The 20769-nt window shown below is 33.1% G+C and overlaps 1 protein-coding gene across 1 annotated transcript in view; it reads right to left on the bottom strand.

Moving 5' to 3' along the window:
* Nucleotides 1-19457, bottom strand: part of LOC129004651 (protein FAN-like) — a 37789-nt gene extending 18332 nt beyond the window's left edge. The window contains exons 1-7 of the mRNA XM_054433202.1: nucleotides 19092-19457; nucleotides 16498-16737; nucleotides 15778-15877; nucleotides 14235-14348; nucleotides 13191-13376; nucleotides 12659-12730; nucleotides 1270-1472 (exon numbers count right to left, since the gene is read on the bottom strand). Coding sequence (XP_054289177.1) covers nucleotides 1270-1472; nucleotides 12659-12730; nucleotides 13191-13376; nucleotides 14235-14348; nucleotides 15778-15877; nucleotides 16498-16737; nucleotides 19092-19108 — 932 coding nt within the window. The 5' untranslated portion in view covers nucleotides 19109-19457. The remainder of the gene's footprint in view (nucleotides 1-1269; nucleotides 1473-12658; nucleotides 12731-13190; nucleotides 13377-14234; nucleotides 14349-15777; nucleotides 15878-16497; nucleotides 16738-19091) is intronic.
* Nucleotides 19458-20769: the final 1312 nt, after the last annotated feature.

The following is a 20769-nucleotide window of genomic DNA, read 5'->3' as shown; positions in this document are numbered from 1 at the left end:
AAGCTTAGTATGGATTGTACCTTTTGTCGATAATGAGTTGAATTTGATCCAAAGCTATTTAAGCAATAGAAAACAAATGGTTAGTTGTAATAACAATGATTCTGATTTCCTACAAATTACAGTCGGAGTGTCGCAAGGCTCTCTCCTAGGTCCTTTCTTGTTTTTAATGACTACAGTTTTAACGTTTCTGTGATGTATGTTTTGTATGTGGATGACACCACCCTGCATACATTCTGATGTATATTATTTCAGTGTTCAACACAGACTAAAAATAGCTATGGAGGAATCAAAGTCATGGTTTTTAGCAAACAAATTAAATGTTAAGGAAAGTAAAACAGAACACATTAACTTTAAGTAACCATTTGAATCTAGTCTTAGATGATAGTTTATTAAAACCTGTAAAACTTCTTGGTATATATTTTGATAGTAAGCTGTCTTGGGACGAACATAATTTGGATACTGCTTGTGTATTTAGTATACACCAATGTTTTAAGTAAATAAGCGAGCAGGTAATTTTCAGCCCTAGAGATGTAAAAACCTGCTCGGTCCCCATAATGCCGATGATGACAGCTGGCATGGACAGAAATACGTAACTATCAGCCTCCAATTAATGTTTGTAAAACAGCTAAAAGCATCACAGTGAGGTGAAAAAATATTTCAATAGTCATAATTACCATCAGATTTTATTTTACAACAAATTGTCTTTTGATATAAAAATGTTACCATTTAAGAAATTTTGTACCACTGTTTGTAAGTTGCTTAAGGATAACGCATTTTATTCAACTGAGGACTTTTTAAATCATGTATGTTGATTTACTTTTACTTTTTCTCAAAAATGATATTTTGACAAAGCCTAACTATGTTATAACGGCAAATAAATTCTTCATTCTTGATACCTGTACAGGAATCGAACCCGCGCATATAGAAATACCTGAGCTCTACTCTCGTCAGTGCAATTGCCTTAGCCACCTGGTCACCGTTGGAGAGCCGGGACAAGTGCTACTATAAGGACCTTCAACACAAGCGCTTGCTGGTAAGATTCAACAGTGGGTTAAATGTACGGCTACCACGCTGCAAAATTACCGTGAAGGGAGAACTACACTTTTCAAACCGTCACCTTCAAAAGGGTTAAGAAGTCTTCTTATGTAGATCTGACCAAATATTTTTATAATAAATTAAAATAATATTTTTAAATATTTTTTTATAGTTGTGTTGGGAAAAAATAATGTAAAACATAATTAAATTCAATCAACAGAATCCTTCACCAACCTGTTAAGGTAGAGCAGATAGTCATAATTTGATAGAAGTCCGTTTTGCCAACATAAAGTCATCCTTTCCCTGTCCAGGTCGGCCAGTTTCAAGCTCGGCTGAGAGAGAAGACAACTGTAAAACTGTTCTCGGTCACTTCGCTTCTTGAAGCTTAGGAACAGGTTTTGCAACCCGTTGTGAGTGTGGTATTCTACCTCGCAGCCCTAAAAGAAATCATTTTCTATCAACTTGTATAACTCATGTAGAATGTGTACTTCTCTGACATCTAATCTTAAACTAATGTCCATGACTTTTGGGGGAAACCCTTAAACTATCTGCATTCAGTAAAAACCCAGGTTATGTCTTTTGGGAATATGCAGCTAGCTCATAAACGTCGGGATTTACATCCTGTTCCTTAGTCAAATTTTACACTTTTCAAATTCAAATAAAACCAAGCAATCGTAGCATTCTGGTTTGGACTACACCCTTAAAATGGCTGTTCCAAAAACCCAATTTTGAAGTACATAAATTGGAGATAAACTAGTGTACATGTTGCTCAAATTTGAGCAATTTTGAAGTTTATATTATTTTTTCAACTAATAACTGTCATAATTTCTGATGATTATAAAAAGTCAACTCAAAGGTTATGTGCCTAATGGAAATACTCACGATGTGTTACCAGTTCGATATAATCAACGTTTCTTGTAAATATTTTATCAAATTTCAAAAGCTGATATATAGGTCACCAGTATGTCTACAAATTTCAGTCATTTTTTTCAATAGCAATAAAATATAAAATATGTTCACATTTTAAGAGCTACCTGATATCCTTGGATAAAACTTGGCTGTCACAATTTTATTTGCTTCAACTGGCATTCTTTTGGTTAGTTTTAGTAATAACGTTAATTGTATTTACTTGATATGCAGATTCAAAAAGCTTGATGTTGTTCAGATAGGGACTTTGCTTAAATAAATTCACATATATCTTATGGAATAGCTTTATATGGTGGTACCACAAAAAAAAACCTGGACAAAATCCTACGTCAACAGGAAACGCTCTTAGAATCATCTTTAGTATAAAAAACAGAGAATCAGTTGGAAAATATTTGTCTAAATTGGGTAAAATGACCATCTATGATTTATACATTTTTGAAACTATTCTACTTGTAAAAAGTTCAGATTATCAAACTAACAAATTCCACAGTTACAATTTACGAAACACCAGGCATGTAGAACAACACAGATTAAAGTTATTTGAGCAAAACACCAGTTACATTGGAAAAAAAATGAATTTAGCCTACCCAAAATTCAATTCAATTCAATTCAAATTATCTTTATTCATAAAGTACATTAGAAATATATACATGAATAGTGTCACATTTCTTATAAGTTATAATAAAACATACATGCTTATAGTAAATGGGAAAAATTGTAAAAGAACATAAAACTAACAGTTAAAACATACTTTGATTAGTAGGGAAAGAAAAGTCAATTACAGTTCATCAAATGAATAAATAGCCCTGCTAATGAGAAATTTCTTAAGTTTATTTTTAAATTTTTTTATATTTACTTCTGCTTGTATGTCTTTTGGAAGTTTATTATAGAATTTTGTTCCGGCGTATTTGGGTTTTTTTTCGAAAAGGCGCAATTTATGAGGACTTAATGCTAACTTGCCTCGATTTCTTGTAAGATAATCATGTTTCCTTCCAACCAGCTCTATTTCATGAAATCTGTTTTTAACAGATACCACTGTTTCAAAAACATACATACCGAAAACTGTCATTATATTTTCTGTTTTAAACATTCTCTTAACAGAAGTTCTAGGTGGAAGGTTGTAAATTATTCTTATAGCTTTTTTTTGCATTCTTAATATAGATTTTAAGTTTCTCTTATTGGTTGAGCCATAAAGGGAAATCCCAAATGAAATCACTGAATGTATGTATGAAAAGTAAACCAACTTCAAAGTTTCTATTTCGCAATAGTTTTTTAATCTAGTTAAGGCATATAATCCAGAAGAAACTTTTGAAAGTACTTTTTCAACATGACAGTTCCAATTGAGTCTTTTATCTATTACTAATCCTAAAAATTTAGTACTATCCTTAACTTCAATGGTTTTATTATTAAATTTAATAATCGGTCGACGTTGATTTCTGGTAGTTCGAGTTTGAAAATTTATGATACTTGTTTTATCCACATTGAGATTTAGATTTTGGGAGTTAAAAAAATCATTTAAAACGCATATGTCTGATTTTGCCTTGCTTTCTAACTCTTCATTTGTTGAGGCTATGATTTTCAAATTGGTATCATCAGCATACAAGCAGAGTTTACTTAAATTGCTAAGTTGCGGAAAATCTCTTAAATAAATAATGAATAAAAGAGGCCCCAGAATGGATCCCTGTGGAACCCCATATTTTAAGTCAGTGGTATAAGATTGATATGGAATTTTATAGTTTTTACGGTTATGATAGATAATTTCAACAAACTGTTTTCTGTGAGAGAGATAAGATTTAAGCAAATTTAAAGCAGTCCCCTCTATACCCAAGGTACTAAGCCTTGAAATTAATAAATCATGGGATATTGAATCAAATGCTTTTTGCAGGTCTAAGAACAAACCCGCTACCTTAAATTTACCATCCAGACTATCAATGACCGATTCTATAAAATCAGTGGCAGCAGTTATAACTGATTTACCTCTGCGAAACCCGTGTTGAAAGTTGTCAAACAGATTGTTATTTTCAAAAAATGTTACCAATTGATTATAAATTACTTTTTCATAAATCTTAGATATAGAGGGTAACAAAGCTATAGGTCGGTAATTTGACACCATTTGCCTGTCCCCCTTTTTAAAAAGTGGTTTTAATTTTGTAATTTTTAGCTTATCAGGAAATATACCGGATATCAAAGAAGAATTAACTAGGTGGGTGATTGGTTTTAGTAAAAATGTCTTGACTTTTTTCAGAAGAACCACAGGAACCTCATCATAGCCCATACTAAAAGAGTTCTTTACACTATTAATAATTATATCTATTTCATTCTCATTAACAAAGCTGAATCGAAACCTTTTACCAAACTGAAATATTTCATTGTCTACCTGATTCTCAGACATTGGTTCAAAGTTAGACATTATACTAGTTACATTTGAAAAATATTCAATAAAACTGTTACAAATAAATACAGGGTCAGAATTCAACTTATTACCTACTTTTAAATTAATGTTTTGTACATTCTTAGATCCTATTCCCACTTCTGAATTTATAATAGACCAAGAGGTTCTATTTACATTGTTTGATTTGTTAATTTTTGTTTTATAATATTGCTTTTTAAAATACTTCAATTTTGACCTGAATGTTTTATTTAATTTCCTAACTTTTTTATATAAAGATTTACATTTTAACTCTCGGGCTGTTTGGCTAAGATAAAAAATTTTTTGTTTTTCTTCTTTTAACTCATTGCTAATCAAGTTAGGCTGTGTGTGCTGCCTTGACAGAGATTTAGGAAAACATATGTTAAAGTAATAACAAAATATTTCATAAAATATATTATACTTATTTTCCACTGGAGAGGCATAAAGATCTGCCCATGACTCACATTGAAGTAAGTTTTTAAACTGGTCAATTTGTGAGTCAGAGAATTTTCTTTTATACTCAAAATAAAATTTTTGGGAAGAATGTTTAGTCACAGTATTTAAAATTTCTAGCATCTGACCATCATGGTTGGACAACTGAGTGTTGATGCCTGTTACTCTGTAATTATAAGGTTCCAAATTAGTAAAAATATTATCTATGGTAGATTGAGTAGATTCTGTGATTCTAGTTGGAAAGTCAATTAATGAAGAAAATCCATTTGCTCTCACAATATGTAATAAACTGTTCCTGTTTCTATAATTTTTGTCAAGCATGTCAATATTAATATCGCCAATAAAAACTATGTATTTGTACTTTAAGTTGAGAACTTCAATTAAAATGTTAAACCTTCTAATAAACTCTGATTCGTTTTGCTTGATAGGATTTCTGTAACAACCAATTAAAAGTAATTTATCCTTTGATACAGCCTTTTGTATTTCAATTAAACAACATTCAAAAATTTGTTCTGAGATAAGATTTTGGATTTCAGATGGCATGATAGTTTTACAATTTAGGAATGGCTTAGTTAGGATAACAACCCCTCCACCCCTTGACTTTTTTCGGCCAAAACTAGCACTAAGGCTATATCCATTAATATTGAGTCTTTCTATTGTATCATTCGTCATTTTATGCTCTGTCAAGACAACAACGCTTGGATCTAGCTCCGATAAAGTTATTTCCAAAGAATCCAAAGATGACATTAATCCCCTAATATTTTGATGAAAAATATTCAAACTAAAATTTTTTATGTTACAATTACTATGGACTGACTTAACATTAAAAAACTCTCAGACTCGTTTGACATACACACACTTGATTCCACTGCACAATTCCCCAGCTCAACCGTTTCACCCCCAACAACTTCACACACAGCTGAATTCACCACAGGTAGTTGGCTGCTCTCAGAGTTGCTGGTGCTGTCGGAGGAAAAGCTCTCATCAGTGTGTGAAGCAGTGACCGGATGGTCCTGACTTTCTCCTGATGGGGAGTTGGGGCAGCTGCTCACTATGGGGTCCGAGACTTTCCCAGGGGATGAATCTTGTGGCTCTTGGCTTGATCTTGGTGCTGTAAGAGGAGGGAAGGCAGCCATGCTGGTTGGAGTTGGATGTTGTTGATGCTTCCCCAGCTCTCCCTTCTCATTTACTATGGTTACTGCCAGTCCTGTAGAGTGTGGACTACCGCAGCCAGTTCTTGAGTTTATGTCCACGAGCTGTTCTAATTGCTTATTAAAGATGTCATGTGGTATTCCGTTTCTCAAGATCCGGTGAGAATTTTGATTATATGAAACTATTGTCACTGTTGCATTGGTTGATTTTTGAAATTTTATTATATTGTTAATGAAATGTGATGGATCTACATTGTCCCGGACACATCCTATTGGGGAACAGATCAAATGTTTAAGGCCCCGCTTCTTGAAATTCTCTGTCAAATCCTGGAACGCTGCATCGTAGTCATATGGATTAGGCTTGCTGTAATAGGTGGGTTTTGTAATTAAACTAAAGATTGAGGCCATGTTATCCTTTTCTTGTATAGCCAAGTGTCTTGTCACACAGTGAGATGGCGTAGGTTTACCACACGATTTTTTGAAAATAACCGCAACACCAGCAGTCATGTGGCGGGGGTCATGGAAGTCTGCAGATATGCTGTGTGCGAAACCTACTGTTTTTCTTTCATGTCTGAGTTTAAGAATATTTGCCATATGACAGTCAGACACCTCAATAGATCTTGTCTTCTGAAAACTGTTGTTAGGAATAGCTGCCCCCTCTTCAGTGGTGAGCAATTGAAATTGGCCTTCATTTTCTTTTGCAGTTGTACATTCAAATACATTTCTTGCAAATTGAATAATCAAGTAGGCAAGCTTCCTTTTTCCATTATTGTTGAGGTGCATACCATGGCGTGTGAAGTGCTGTCTATCAAAGAGGTCAAAATCAATAATATGTATGTTGTTAATGCGAGCAACCAACTCCCGGATGTAGTTATTTGCCAAAGCTATGTTGTAGTGTATGACATCATCAGAAGATTTATCGTAACGAGTAGGGATGGTTGTTATACATACTGGTCTGGTTTTACTAAGTTTTTTCAATTCACCTTAGATTTTTCCATAAACATCGCGAGGAGAGTTCACAGATACATCATTTGTACCAGCCAGCAAAATTAAAGGTCTCTTCTGAGATTTAGCAGCTTGATTGTATATGAATTCAATTCCTGCTCCTGGTTTGACTAGCCCATCCATCAGGACTTTACCCTGGCTGCACTTAGCAACAATCTCTGGAACCCCTCTTCCTTGGCTGTCCGCGTAAAAACCTATTTTTCTCTCTTGATCTACATGAAAAGTTTTAACAATGCTTGTAACTTTTTCCATGGGATAAGGTTTTGTAAACTTTTTAACTTTATCCTTGACTGATGGTTCTTTGATTGTATTTTTGTTTTCACTGTTAGGAGATAAATGATGATTCCTGCTATAGTTTGAAACCCCTGCAGTTGTTTTATTTCGACCAAACTTTTTTACTTTTTTTTGTTTTTGATTGGTTGCTACTGTTTTCCAGTTATCTTTATCTTCCATATGCAGTTTATTATTTTCACATTGGTCTGATGTAATATTTATTCCTGCAGAACTTTTACTTCTTGTTTCATCTTCTGGCTTCTGATTCTCATCATGGTCTTCTTGATCAGCATGGTTCAACATGGTGAATCTGTTAGTTGTATTAATAGGTGTACTGTTGTGTTGTGCGACAGGTAGACCTAACTTGTTTGACTTATCAAATCCCACCTTAATCCAGTCTTCATTGTTCTTATTCGTGCTTTGTGTTTGTGTGGTTACATCACATGTAAGAGGTTTTGAAGATGCGGTAGAGTTGTTACTGGCTGAGAAATCTTGTTCGGTTGTAAGTAGGCGTATTTCCTCATTTGACAGCATTACACTGTTTTTTAATATGTAGGCTAACAGTGATCTTTTTTTAATGAGATCAGTCGGGGACACTGTAGGTAGACTGTAGGTAGAGAGTTCATTCAGATTTAATGTACTGTGATTAATAGGTTTTGATCCAAAGACTAGGAGTTCAACAAACATACAGACGTATATTCCGCAATCATAAGAGTTGATCTGCTTAGGTCCATTGACAATTTGAAAATGGAAGCCAGGCGCATCTAAATACTGTGACACTTTATTTGCTACGACTTTAGCATCTTTCAAGTTATGTTCACCCAATGAGTCATAGTAGAGGAAGCGGTTGTTTGTCTGTGTATACACAAGAACACTCCAGTGAGAGCCACTCACACCGTCCAGTTGCTTTGAATCATTTATTGGCATGATCAAAGTTTTAAAGTCCTTTACTTTAAGGGAGTCAAAGAAGTGTGTGTAATCATCCATATTTTTCATGGCATGGCATATTAGTGGATTGATGATCAAACATTTGTGCACAGAAAGAAATCTAGAATTTATAAGGTCAAAGTATCGCTGCAAAGTTAAGTCAGAGAGCCATTGGTTGCTGAGTAGCTCATCTGTTACCAAAGTGTTGTTGTAGATATTTTCTGTCTGTGTTTCAGTTGAAATAAATTGGATTTTCTGACTTGTACTCAGTGATACATCATTCAGTTTACAACTATTTGAGAAACTTAATTCACTCAATGAACTTGTTGAGCTATTAAGTGATAGATTAATTTTACTACCAGATTTTTTTGAAGTAGAAAAGTTGAAATCTTCTATTTTCAAGTTTAAATTGTTCTCTTTTATGTATTTTACAAGCTCAGTTTTTGACCTGAAAAGTTTCCCATTTGGGGATTTGACATATATGTCCGTCTTTCCTTTGCTTAGGCCATTTTTCCTAACATGTTCTTCTCTAATCCAACCTTTTGGCATGGCAGAAAAAGTATTTTTATTTACAGCCATTATCAGATTTTAAGAAAATATATTTTTTAAATACCAAATCAAAACAAACAAAATCAACAAACTATTTTAAAGGAACAAATTAAAAGTCCAGTCTTAAGATAGCAATGTTTGTAAACAAAGTAATTGAGTTAGAGCAACAGGTGCTCTTATCTCGCAGTACAAAGGTCAGTAGCTTGCACCTTGAGCTGGTCCCTCCTTATCAGCAGGCCTTATCAACTTTGTAAAAGTAGATCATGAAAAATCATAAAAATCCTTTATCTTTCGTTATAGTTTATGATAGTAAAAATTCTTTTTAAAACATACTACTTACATTTTCATAAACATAAACATTAGCTCCATGTTTGTAGCTAAAAATATTTACAAAAGATTAGAGTTTTACCACTGATATATTGAAAAAACAAGGGAGCACAAAATCACATGCTGTTCATGTCAAATCTTCTTCAATGGTCCATCCAAAAAAAAAAAAAAAAAAAAAAAAAAAATATTTTCAATTAACATAATTACAATAACTTAAAAAAAACTACTGAAAAACTATTTTCAATCTATATCATTATGTTCAATAGAAGAGTTTTGGAATTTAAATAATTTGAAATATGTTATATTATAATTTATGTTTGTAATTTCTTATTTAGAATACTTATATACCTAATTTGTTTTTCTCTTTTCCTTTCTGTGGTGCAATTCATGTATTTCCGGTAAAAATACTTTCATCAATAAAGATGATTTGTATTGTCTTGTATTGTAAACAAGCCTTTGAAGAGACTAAAAGCAAACAGTGCGGTCGACTGGTCAGTAAGAGGCTCAACCAACAATGAGGCTTTGTTTGAACACTGCGTACCGTAGCTAAGATAGTCAGCAATTGGATTTATTAATCTGTCATAATGATAATTTCCTACTGTCAGTAAAATTTAATGTTTGTAGCACGCGTTTCCTTGAATTGCAGAGTGAATATTGAGAACTTTAAAAGCCACAGGGGCAGAGCCCAAGGGACTTTTTGAAAAATTTAAGGTCAGTTTGCAAATCTACGTGACATACTCTTTCCAATGAGACGTGAATGGTCAAAATCAGTAGAGAAATGGCGGAGGAGTTCAAAGGATAAATTTAGTGTTGGCGTAGCCTATTAATAATATAGATCTTGATATGTATTCTAGTACATGTTATATCAGTAAATTATAACATTTATAATATCATAAAAAAAAGAGTTTGTTGATCCTTCGCGGTTGAATGGCGAGCATAAGTCACTAAAATATAAAATACTCCCATCGCAGCAAACCTGCAAACTAAGCAAATTTCCATTTGCCTGATTGGATTTTCTATTAAATCTACATATTCAAATAACATTAGGTTCATCAAGCACCTGGGTTTGCTGCTACAGATAGGGAAATAAATTGTTTTTTAGTAAAATATTAATATAGCTTAGAATAAAATAAATTAATTTGCCAAGTTTCATCCAAATACATCCATAAACAATATGTAACAATATAAATATCTTCATAAGAATAACATGGGAATTTTTAATTTACAATTTTTTGAATTTTCTCTGTGACAAAAATTGGACAAAAACACTTTGATGTATTAAATTATTTGTTTTTTTAAGCTCTTTAAAATGGTCTAGACCGATAAATTGAAAAATTTTTGTTTTGAGGGTCAAAAATGAGGACAAAACCCATTTTTTACCCCATAAAACCTCACATCAAAATGAAAAAGTAAATCGGTCCTGGGTCTAGTTCTTACCATGAGACCTACGGTAATAGCTACATTCCTATAGGGAAATTTGCTAAAACCAAGAATTTTATTTTTACTAGGCCTATCAATTTAACCTTAAAAAATGCATTTATAAATAAATGTGGGTGTTGCATGTTGCAATGATATAACAAAAAGGTTTAATTAACTTTTCCAGTTTGAGCTCAAATTTAAGATATTTAATTTTGGTTTAAACCCTGAGAGGTCACGTTTGTTTACTTAACGTGACCCAAAATTAAACCAAAATTAAATATCTTAAATTTGAGCTCAAACTAAATAAGAATAAGTTACAATTGTGTTATGCCACATGTTTAGACTATGGAACAAGAGCTCTTGAAATAACATGACTCACAGCACCAAGAAAAGCTGTTTCACACCTCATGAGTCATTTGATCAGTATGCAACAAGATAACCACGTATCGTTCTCTGCATGATAATGGGTAATCTACCGCTAAGCAAACAGAATGACACGGTTCTATATTTGTCTTACCTAGCAGTAAACTTTCTAAATCATAAACATATTTAAGTTAAGAATTATTTTTTTCAATATTTTTTATATGATTGATTAAACAGTTGATGTAAAATAAGACAATCATCTTTAACTACAAAGTTAACGGGGAAATGTTTATTTAAAAGAAGGATTAAATTTTTTGTTCATCTTTGACTGCTCGGTTTAATTTTTTTTGTGTGTGTATATAAATCAACAAAGTAAATTTGTGAACACTATTTTTCAAAGTCATTGTTGATTCGAAGTCATTCGAAAACACAAATCCTTTACAGGTTATACATTCGTACTGAAGAATATTTTTATAAGAAATTCAGCCAAGGCTCTGTCCCCCCAAGGCGTATAAAAGAAGGTGTGTGCACGCACATCCAGCGATATATTTACGCAGGAAACGCTAGTCCACCGAGATTCCTCACAAATAATCCAGTGGTGGGAGTATTTCAGGAGGGCCTTTCCACCACTCACCATGTGACATCATTATTGAAAAACGTTCATAGCTAAGCCACAATAAAATACAGCGTATGTCATAGTGTCGATTAAAATTAATTCAATGGTGATCTCCCTCTACTAAAAGCCATACATGATCTTTTTTTAATATCTAGACTTAGTATCTATACCTATATTATTGTATATGTATACCTAAATACATTACACTTTGCTGGTGTGGTGTATATAACAGAAAATACCTGATATTTACGCTATAACAGAATAATACCATTATTGCATGTTATTTATTTATTTATTTTATGTTTTCAGTTAATAAACACTTCATTCTTTAAAGGAAGTTAAATGTAAAATTACTAAACTCTTTATACAAATAATTAAATATTACTGTTTTGAAAGGATAGGGTAGGATTTTGAAAAGAAATCCAAAAGTGTTTTCTTTCCTTTAGCCAAGAGCACTGTCTAATGGGAATGATTCATTTATTTTCCCTGAGGCATTGTTCTAATACAATGGGCACCGTAAATAAATAAAATTAATTACTTATTCTAAGGGAAGGAAAACCATGCAAACACAACACGCAAAAACATTTGTTGAGGCAGCTCAAGAATCTGCCTCTTATAAATACAATATAATTTGAAGTTTGTATTTCAATGTATCCTGTAAGTTTTCATGTACCTCATCATTCAACGAACAGGAATCTAGGTTATTACATCTATGATTTCCTCCAGAAATAGTACGGACTGATATTATGGACTTTAATGAGGAGTTTAATAAAGAAAAGCAGACGTGTGTTGGACGCGCCCTGCCGTCTACACTGCCACATGTGTCTTTCTCTATGTTGTGTTAGAGGAGAGGCAAATATGTTGGTTTAGTGTATGTCATTAAAGTGTTCTCTACTACATCTCTACTACATCTCTACTACATACGTTATAATTAGCTGGCAATGCCGTTTTGCGCTGCTTTTGTTAAATAAATACATTTTGTTTGTGTTGTAAATACAATCTTGTCAATTTATTTGTAACTATTTATTTTCCCCAAGGCTACACATTTATGCTATACTAAGTTATTAATTTAATTTAGTTTGTGAGATTCCTATTGACTTAATAATAAAAAATCGTGTTCAATTTTTTGTCACTAGAAATGGTTGCAGGGTAAAGTTAGTATTACAATACTATAGTATTATACTAGAATTTACTACTATTTACCACATGTTGAAGCATAAATCTTCTCTTTGTAACACTCCGTATATCTGGAAGGTTTATTTTCAATAAATTATTCTGTGAAAAGGAAAAAACTTAATTATAATCGTAACAAATACAAGCAATAAATGTAACAGGATTTGCATCGGTATGATTAAATAGACTGTATTATCTCTTGGTACAAATTTGTACATTTCTAATCACATTTTATCCAAGACCTTAGAGAATTATATTAATTTACATTACTTTTTGCTTAATGACTAGGCCTAGATCCAAAATTATAAAACTCTATAATGCATTGTCATTGTCATTAATGTTTGAAAATTGGCTGTTACAAAAGAATTTAGAAAAAGCTCTTCTCTTTTTTGTCTAAAACCTGCTCTTAAGTAACTCAACTTTTTATCATTAAAAATATCACCATACACAATGTATAACACTTTAAAATTTACCCTACACTTATGAAAACGTCGACTTATTATAAATTTTATTGGTAAAATTATATACTATTTATCTTCAAAAAACAACGGTGTCTACTTACCGGTTCTATGTTGTTGTAAGATTGGAAGTAGAGCGTCGCGGACGACAGAAGCACCATCCCAGGATTCACCACCAATGGAGTGATCTTATTGGCTGTTGTCTCCAACACTACTTGTTCGTACAAGTCCTGCAGCCACAGCCGGTCAAACGTCTTGCTTGCCTGCATGGCTGTCTCTATAGCTTGCAACTACATCAACAATCAGGATTAGAAAATCTATATTGAAAGTTTAAATTTTAATGCTGAAGTAATTAATAAGTAGATCAACAGGGACAAAGTATAGATTTAAAGCTTTAAAACATATAAGTTTTTTTTTATATTTAAATTATAGTTGAATCATAATCATAAGGATTGATACTGAGAAAATTCAGTAACTTTTTGATGGTCTGAAACTGGGCATAACTGACCTTGATTGGGCAAATGGTCCTGCAAAAAGAAACAGCTGATCATGGTAAAGCTATCATCAGATACATTCAAGATTCAACACTCATCTTCACCACGAATACAAATCCTGATAAGTGGTAGCATCAATCAATCAATCAAAATAACTTTATTCGTCACAAATAATTTATACAATAATTATATATATATAATTATTATGATATTTTCTTAAGACTATTTTACAGGGGTGAAATATGAAAAAAGTGAAGGATGAGTGTATAAATGGAGTGAGATGTCTTGACTAAACTCAGCTGTTTCATCAGCCAGAGCCATTTATTTAAAGCCCAGTGTTCAAATGGGTAGCCTATATTAAAACCATCAGTCCATCTAAAGTAATTGTGTCCTACAGTGGTTTCGATAGTGACTGTTTTAGCAGTTATAATGTTGTTAGCTATGTTTGTAACTACTCTCTACACGCCGATATGAAAGTTGTCTGTTTTAGTAATCGCCAGCTCCAGTCAACCAAACAAAGACAATGATATCAAACAGTTATCAATATACAAGCATAAATGCTTACTGAAAGACAAAACAGTATCTTTGAGAATGGACCACTAATTTCCATAAACCACTAGTTCAAACTAGTAGGACAAACTCTTTAATACAAACCATGTTGTTCTGCTCCGAGGCAGGCAAGCTGGCCGCTCTATGAAGTTGGCCTATTCGCCGTAAGAACTGTTCTGTGTGGCCGTAGTTCAAAATAAAAATAAATTTCTTCCTAACCTGTAAAAAATAATCAACTCATTAAACTAATGATAAAAGTTGAATTTCACCAATTTCATTTAATTTGTATCTGTCTACTTAGTTTTTGTTTTCTTTTTTTTTGACGATGAATCTGAAAATGCAATCAGTTTAGTTTAACTTAATAGGGCATATACTACTCCTCTTAGAAAATATTTTAGATCTTGAATATTTTTTAGATCTTATTTTGATCTTGAGAATATTTTATATTGACGCTAGTTTTTACAATTTTAAAATTTTAAATAAGTATATATAAAAAATCGAAGATATAGGCCTATATGACATATATATATTTGATAGTTTTATTATATATATAGGCTATATACTTATTTTAAAATTATTGTAAAATTCATGTTTTGTTGTGTCTAAAATATTCTCTAAGAGGGGTAATATTTATTTATTTTCCTTATCAAGTTTGACTAAACTGATTGCATTTTCAGATTCAGCATGAAAAAGAAACTCATAACTCAAAATACTACTAATATTCAAAATTTCATCAAAATCCAAGATGGTCAGTTTGAGTGCCACATGGAATGACCCGTTTATACACACTTTGTATAAATAATCTCATTTGTGTAGGGTACACATGTGCAAAATTTATAAACATTGCACCATCAGTTCAAAACATATTGTTTGACACCATAAGGTGTAGTGCTGTCAGGTAGTATTGGGTAGTTTTCTAAAAACTTTTTGCTGTCTGCAGTTTTATAAAAAATCTAATATATAAAATTCTTGTGTCACAGTGTTTGTCTGCAAACTCCTCCGGAACGACTTCACCGATCGTTATGAAATTTGGTGTGTAAATTCTGTAGGTATGCGAATCGGACGTAAACTATTAACCTGGAGGCGAGTTAGCGTAGCGAACGAGCTCCAACCTAAAGGCAAGTGAGCGCAGCGAACGAGCTCCAACCCAAAGGTGAGTGAGCGTAGCGAACGAACTTCAACCAGGACGTGATTGAGCGAGAGGCGAGTGAGCGTAGCGAACGAGCTAACCTGGAGGCGAGTTAGCGTAGCGAACGAGCTCCAACATAAAGGCAAGTGAGCGCAGCGAACGAGCTCCAACCCAAAGGTGAGTGAGCGTAGCGAACGAACTTCAACCAGGACGTGATTGAGCGATGCGAACGAGATCATCTTGAAAATTAAACGTAACAGTACTTTCTTTCCATCGGTCTGTCTTAGGGGAAACCTATAACTTAGGCGATACGAAGTTCGCCGGGTCAGCTGGTATTTTTAATAAAACAATCTACCATCAGGTTACATGGAAATCAAAGGACAATATGAACAGATGCATAGGCCCTACTTGCCAACAAGAATTAATAATTTTTGCAAAAGATTTATAAACCAGGTTTGTCGTTATGTTAACTTAAGTGTACTGCTCTTATTTATAAGAATGTATAACATGTTTTCTTACGTCTCTGAAAGTGTAGGGCGCTATTACGTTACCCTCCAACATTTCAACGTGGCGATTGCAATCCACACATATGCCACTGTTAACATGGGAGGATGTCAGTCTGAAAGAAGATATAAGGTAACTTAATTAGAGAGCAAAGTCAATGGACATCTTAATTATTTAAACACTAAAAATAATTAAAAGTCTAAAACACGGCCACAATATGAACTAGTTATAGGCCTTCAGATATTTATATGGGTTTGGACCGCTTTCCCTAACCACCACCTTGGACAGCAAAAACAAAACTAAAATAGAATTTCAATTTTAATTATTAGAAAATATTATCGTTGTAAAATTGATCATGTGATAGCGTTGGACAAGATTTAAATCCTTAAACGTTATTTAAAAATCAGAAAAGTAATGTGATCTCTGAAGACAAAGCTTTCCAATGTAGTTATGTCCCATAAATTTTATCACTACCTACTCATCTCAACTACGTCATAATAAATTATGAGAAATTCTATTTCACTGAACAATTCATGAAATTCTAATGAAGTTTATTTGAAGAGCAATGTGGTTGAGCATCTGTGAAATATTATGCAATACTAGCAGAGTACCCGTCCTTCTTACAGGGTTGGCATATAAATATCAAGTGTTTATTGCAGTTATGGAAGAGGGCACTGTGATCATGTTATTGAGGTTCCACTGTGATTAACATTCTATGGATCTTCAAAGACTTACCTTTCTTTTTCCGACACTTTCAACTCTTCAATTGACATACAATTTTCAAATCTCATTTTTATTAAAGGCTTTACAACATCTTTGGGTTCAAACACCAATGATTTTGAGCATATTCTGAGTCTGCCAAGATTTTCCCTTCCAGAGTTTTCTCCTGTGCTATTATATTGATCAAACTGGTAAAAATATACACTCAAATCTTCAAAAAATATTTCGTTTGGATCAAGAAGAAGAAGTGAAAACCTGGAATAATAATTCTCCGTTATATTAGGTGTTACAAGCATACTTGTTCTTAAAAAATCATCTAGACCGTCCAAGATTAATATAGTAGGCCTACCCCCGCCACAGCAAACCTGCAGACTAAGTAAATTTCCATTTACCGGTACAGTATCCAGATGCTACATTGGATTTTTATGTAAATCTACATAATATAAAACACTTTAGGTTTAATAAGTACCTAGGTTTGCTGCTACAGAGAGGGTAATAAAGTGAGTTTTTTAGTAAAATATGAATAGCTTAGTATAAAATAAATAAATTTACCAAGTTTGATAAAAATATATCAATAAACAAGCAAACTACAACAGTATACTTATTCTACATACGAATAACATGGGAATATTACATTTGCAATTTATTCAATTTTCTCAGTAACTAATAACCGCACAAAACACTGCAATATACTAAATCATTTGTTTTTAAGTTCTTTCAAATAGTGTAAAGAGAAATTGAAAAATCTTATGTTTTGAGGGTCAAAAATTAGAACGACCAATTTTTACCCCATAACACCCCATTCATAGTCCGATTATATGCTGGTAAGCGAACTCAGGTTTTTCCCGCCTAACACCTTCAACCCAAATTTCATCAAAATGTGACAAAATTTACTCAATTTATTGCGTTTACGGACGTATATATATATAGGCCTACATGTACCTAGTGTTTTTGGCCTCTAGGGACATCAAAATGAAAAAGTAGGCTACCTATATCATTTCCCTATAAAGGATCCCGGGTTACCGTGTCACCTACGGTAATTACTTCCCTATAGGGAAATTTGCTAATAAGAAATTTGCAAATACAATTATTAGTATTTAAGCATTAGTACCGGTAAGTTAGTTATAACTTTCATCTAACTTAGCCTAAGTTAGTTGATTGGTGCTTTGACAGGCAGTTTCTCTAGAAATAAGCAATAGCCTACGTTTTTGACAGGTGAAAAAAAAAAACTTTATAAAACCCATACTATTAGCCTACACTTAATACAGTATTATTTTAGAAGCCTAGGCCTATTAGTTTTCCAGATATTAAATGTTACTTATGAAAATACGTAAACTGTTAAGTACCGGTACCACTTATTTATGGGCATATTTTAATAAAACTTTGAAATTTTTTTTTTATAGCCTAGAACTTTTTAAGAATAATATTTTACTAGAAAACAACTTTATAACCCTCCCTGTAAGTTGGCAGCAAACCTAGGTACTCGTTAAACCTAATGCTATTTTAAAAGATTTCAGTGAAAATCTAATCACACTATAAATTCACTTAGTCTCCAGGTTTTCTGAGGCGAGGGTATTTATCTTTCCTTTTTGTGTGTGCTCAATTTATTCTTGGCTATCTACGAGACATGTTTTTTAAGTAAGTACCGTTTTTAAATTTCTCCGTTCCTGCACTGCGATTGGCATTTTCAACATTTGCGCTGTGTTTGGGCATCTATTGGTTAGACCTAGCTGGAAATTCGAGAATAATCTGCCGTGTTTACATCCGGTTTCAAGCATTCAAAATGGTGCCACCAATTAAGACTGCCGCCGACTGTGAAGTGCGCGCTGTAATTAGATTTTTAAGTTCTTAAGGTGTGAAAGCTAAAATTGGATATCATCGACAGATGAGTGAAATGTCTGGCGAGAACATTATGAGTAAGTATTCAAAAAGGCCTGTAAACGCCTAATTATTGACAACATGCCAGATTGTTTGTTTTGATTTAAGTTAAGTACCCTAAAAATTTGACACACATGAACACATGATCGCACTACAGCCAAATAGGTTCATCTTCAAAGATATTCCACCACACCTTAACCACTTCTAGCTAAAAAAATCCAACTGTACCATACAGTTTCTTAACTGGGCTAGGCCTACGCTAACTTAATATCGATTTAAACAATCGATTGAAAACATCAATTGACTACGGTACTTAACTTAACCTAGACTATGTAGGCCTAGAATTCATATTTTTAACTAGGCCTAGGCCTATGTGAATTAGGTTATAAAATTAAACTGTCATCCCCTAACCTGCTACAGTTTCTTAACTGGTCTTTGCTAATATCAATTGAAACTATCGATTCGATTAGTAAATCTTCATTTGATTTTTCATTATCAGCAAGTTTGGTTAGTTAACTTAGGCTAGGTCTATGACAGTTAATTTTATAATTTATTATACTTAGCCTAGGCTAGATAAAAATCGGTTACCCTATTAATCGATATTTTCAATTTGATAGTTTCATCAGTCATACTGTATTAGCGTAGCCCAGTTGAAACTGTACCCAAATTGAATTTCCTTTTGTTATAATGAGGGACACGACATTCCAACGACAAATACGTGTTGTACTCACCTGCTCTTATCCATCATGAGCTACAACTCCTTAGGACTATTCAGTAAGGCCTGGGTAAATATTATTAGGCAGTTGTCGATTTACGTTGTTGTCATAAACATGCCAAAAGCAACAACTTGTCCTAAGGCCCAAATTGTGTTATCAACAGTAGTATAAACTAAGCTTAGGCCTACCCTACAAGTAGGCGGCCTAATGAAAAAACTGTGGGTAGGGCCTACAATAAGCCTATCATCGATGTTGTGATTTCTGACCGACACCGGTCAAGTGTTGTGCCGACCGCCCAGTTACGAGTCCTAGTTTGTAGTTTTAGTTTAATTAAATTTGATACAAATAACCACAAAATAAAAGGTGTAATGATAAAATTACGTCAAATTGTCATATCCTCATAATCTTTCAATCCGAATCAGCTGTCATTGTCAACTGTCAACTGTCTGCTGAATGCAATGAAAAGGAAATGAGAAAAACAATAACATAAACGTACGTAAAGCAGCAGACTACAATATACCGACGATACCGACTTTACCGAAGGCAGGCTAACAAAAAAAATATATCTGGGTAAACTTATATAAAAGCATGAAACTTAGCAAACTCAATTACTTATCAATACATTATTTATTTATTTATTCATTTCAACGGCAATCGCCATCATACAAAATAATACATGAAAAGTGACATACATGCAACCAGATACAAAAGAAAACATTTTATGGATGCACAAGGCCGGTATTACACTATCATAGTTCTATGACATATTATATTATCAAATATATGATAATATGTTCTCTCAAGGAGAACATATTATCATAGTTCAAAACCATTATAATAGTTGGTACATTACACTGTAATAATTTTCATAAAAGACATATAACTGGCTGGGTAGCTGAGTGGTTATAGTGCTCGCCTACTAATCAAAAGGTCGCCGGTTCGATCCTGAGAAAAGTCAGTAGCTTTTTGATGGTTCGAAACTGGACCCAGCTGTTCCTGATCATTGGGCTTTAAATAAATGATCCTGGCTAATGAAACAGCTGATCTTAGTCAGTAACAAAGCTACACAGATCATCTCACACCATTCTACACTCATCCTTCGCTCATATTTGGGTTAAAATACGCACCTAAGTGTCGTCCCCATCTTAATGATTGATTATTGATTATGATAATAGATATATGTCATAGAACTATGATAGTGTAATACGGGCCTAAGAAATGACATGATGATGAGATTTTAGATTACAAAGTGTGAGTTTTCGAATGATACAACCGAAATAAAGTGAGTTTTGGAAATGACACACACTTTTTAACATTAAAGTAGGATTACACAAGTTTTGACACGGTATTTTATAACAAATAAATGCGCCTTTTTTGCAGAATGCAGTAATAAGTGATACCAATAACTCAATTTCGAAAAAATTGATAAAGTGAGTTTTGGAATGGATCGCCTCAGTTTATCACCGGACAGAACCTAGGAGGATTAATCCTCCTAGGACAGAACTGCTAACAATACAATTCGCTTTAGCTGTTCCATAAGGATGAGAAATCTAATAACAACAAAGCAATAATTTTTATTTTTTATTTATTTATTCCGACGGCAATCGCCATTTTACAAAATAATACATTGACACGATTTACATGCAACAATTAAGATTAATACAATAGAAAACATCAATAAATGAGTAAGAAA

The sequence above is a fragment of the Macrosteles quadrilineatus genome, unplaced genomic scaffold, assembly GCF_028750875.1.
Source record: "Macrosteles quadrilineatus isolate MER2022 unplaced genomic scaffold, UCM_ALF_1.0 Scaffold_10__1_contigs__length_6754688, whole genome shotgun sequence".
NCBI lineage: Eukaryota > Metazoa > Arthropoda > Insecta > Hemiptera > Cicadellidae > Macrosteles > Macrosteles quadrilineatus.
The sequence above is the reverse complement of the archived record's forward strand: the minus strand, read 5'-3'. Positions and strand labels throughout refer to the sequence as shown.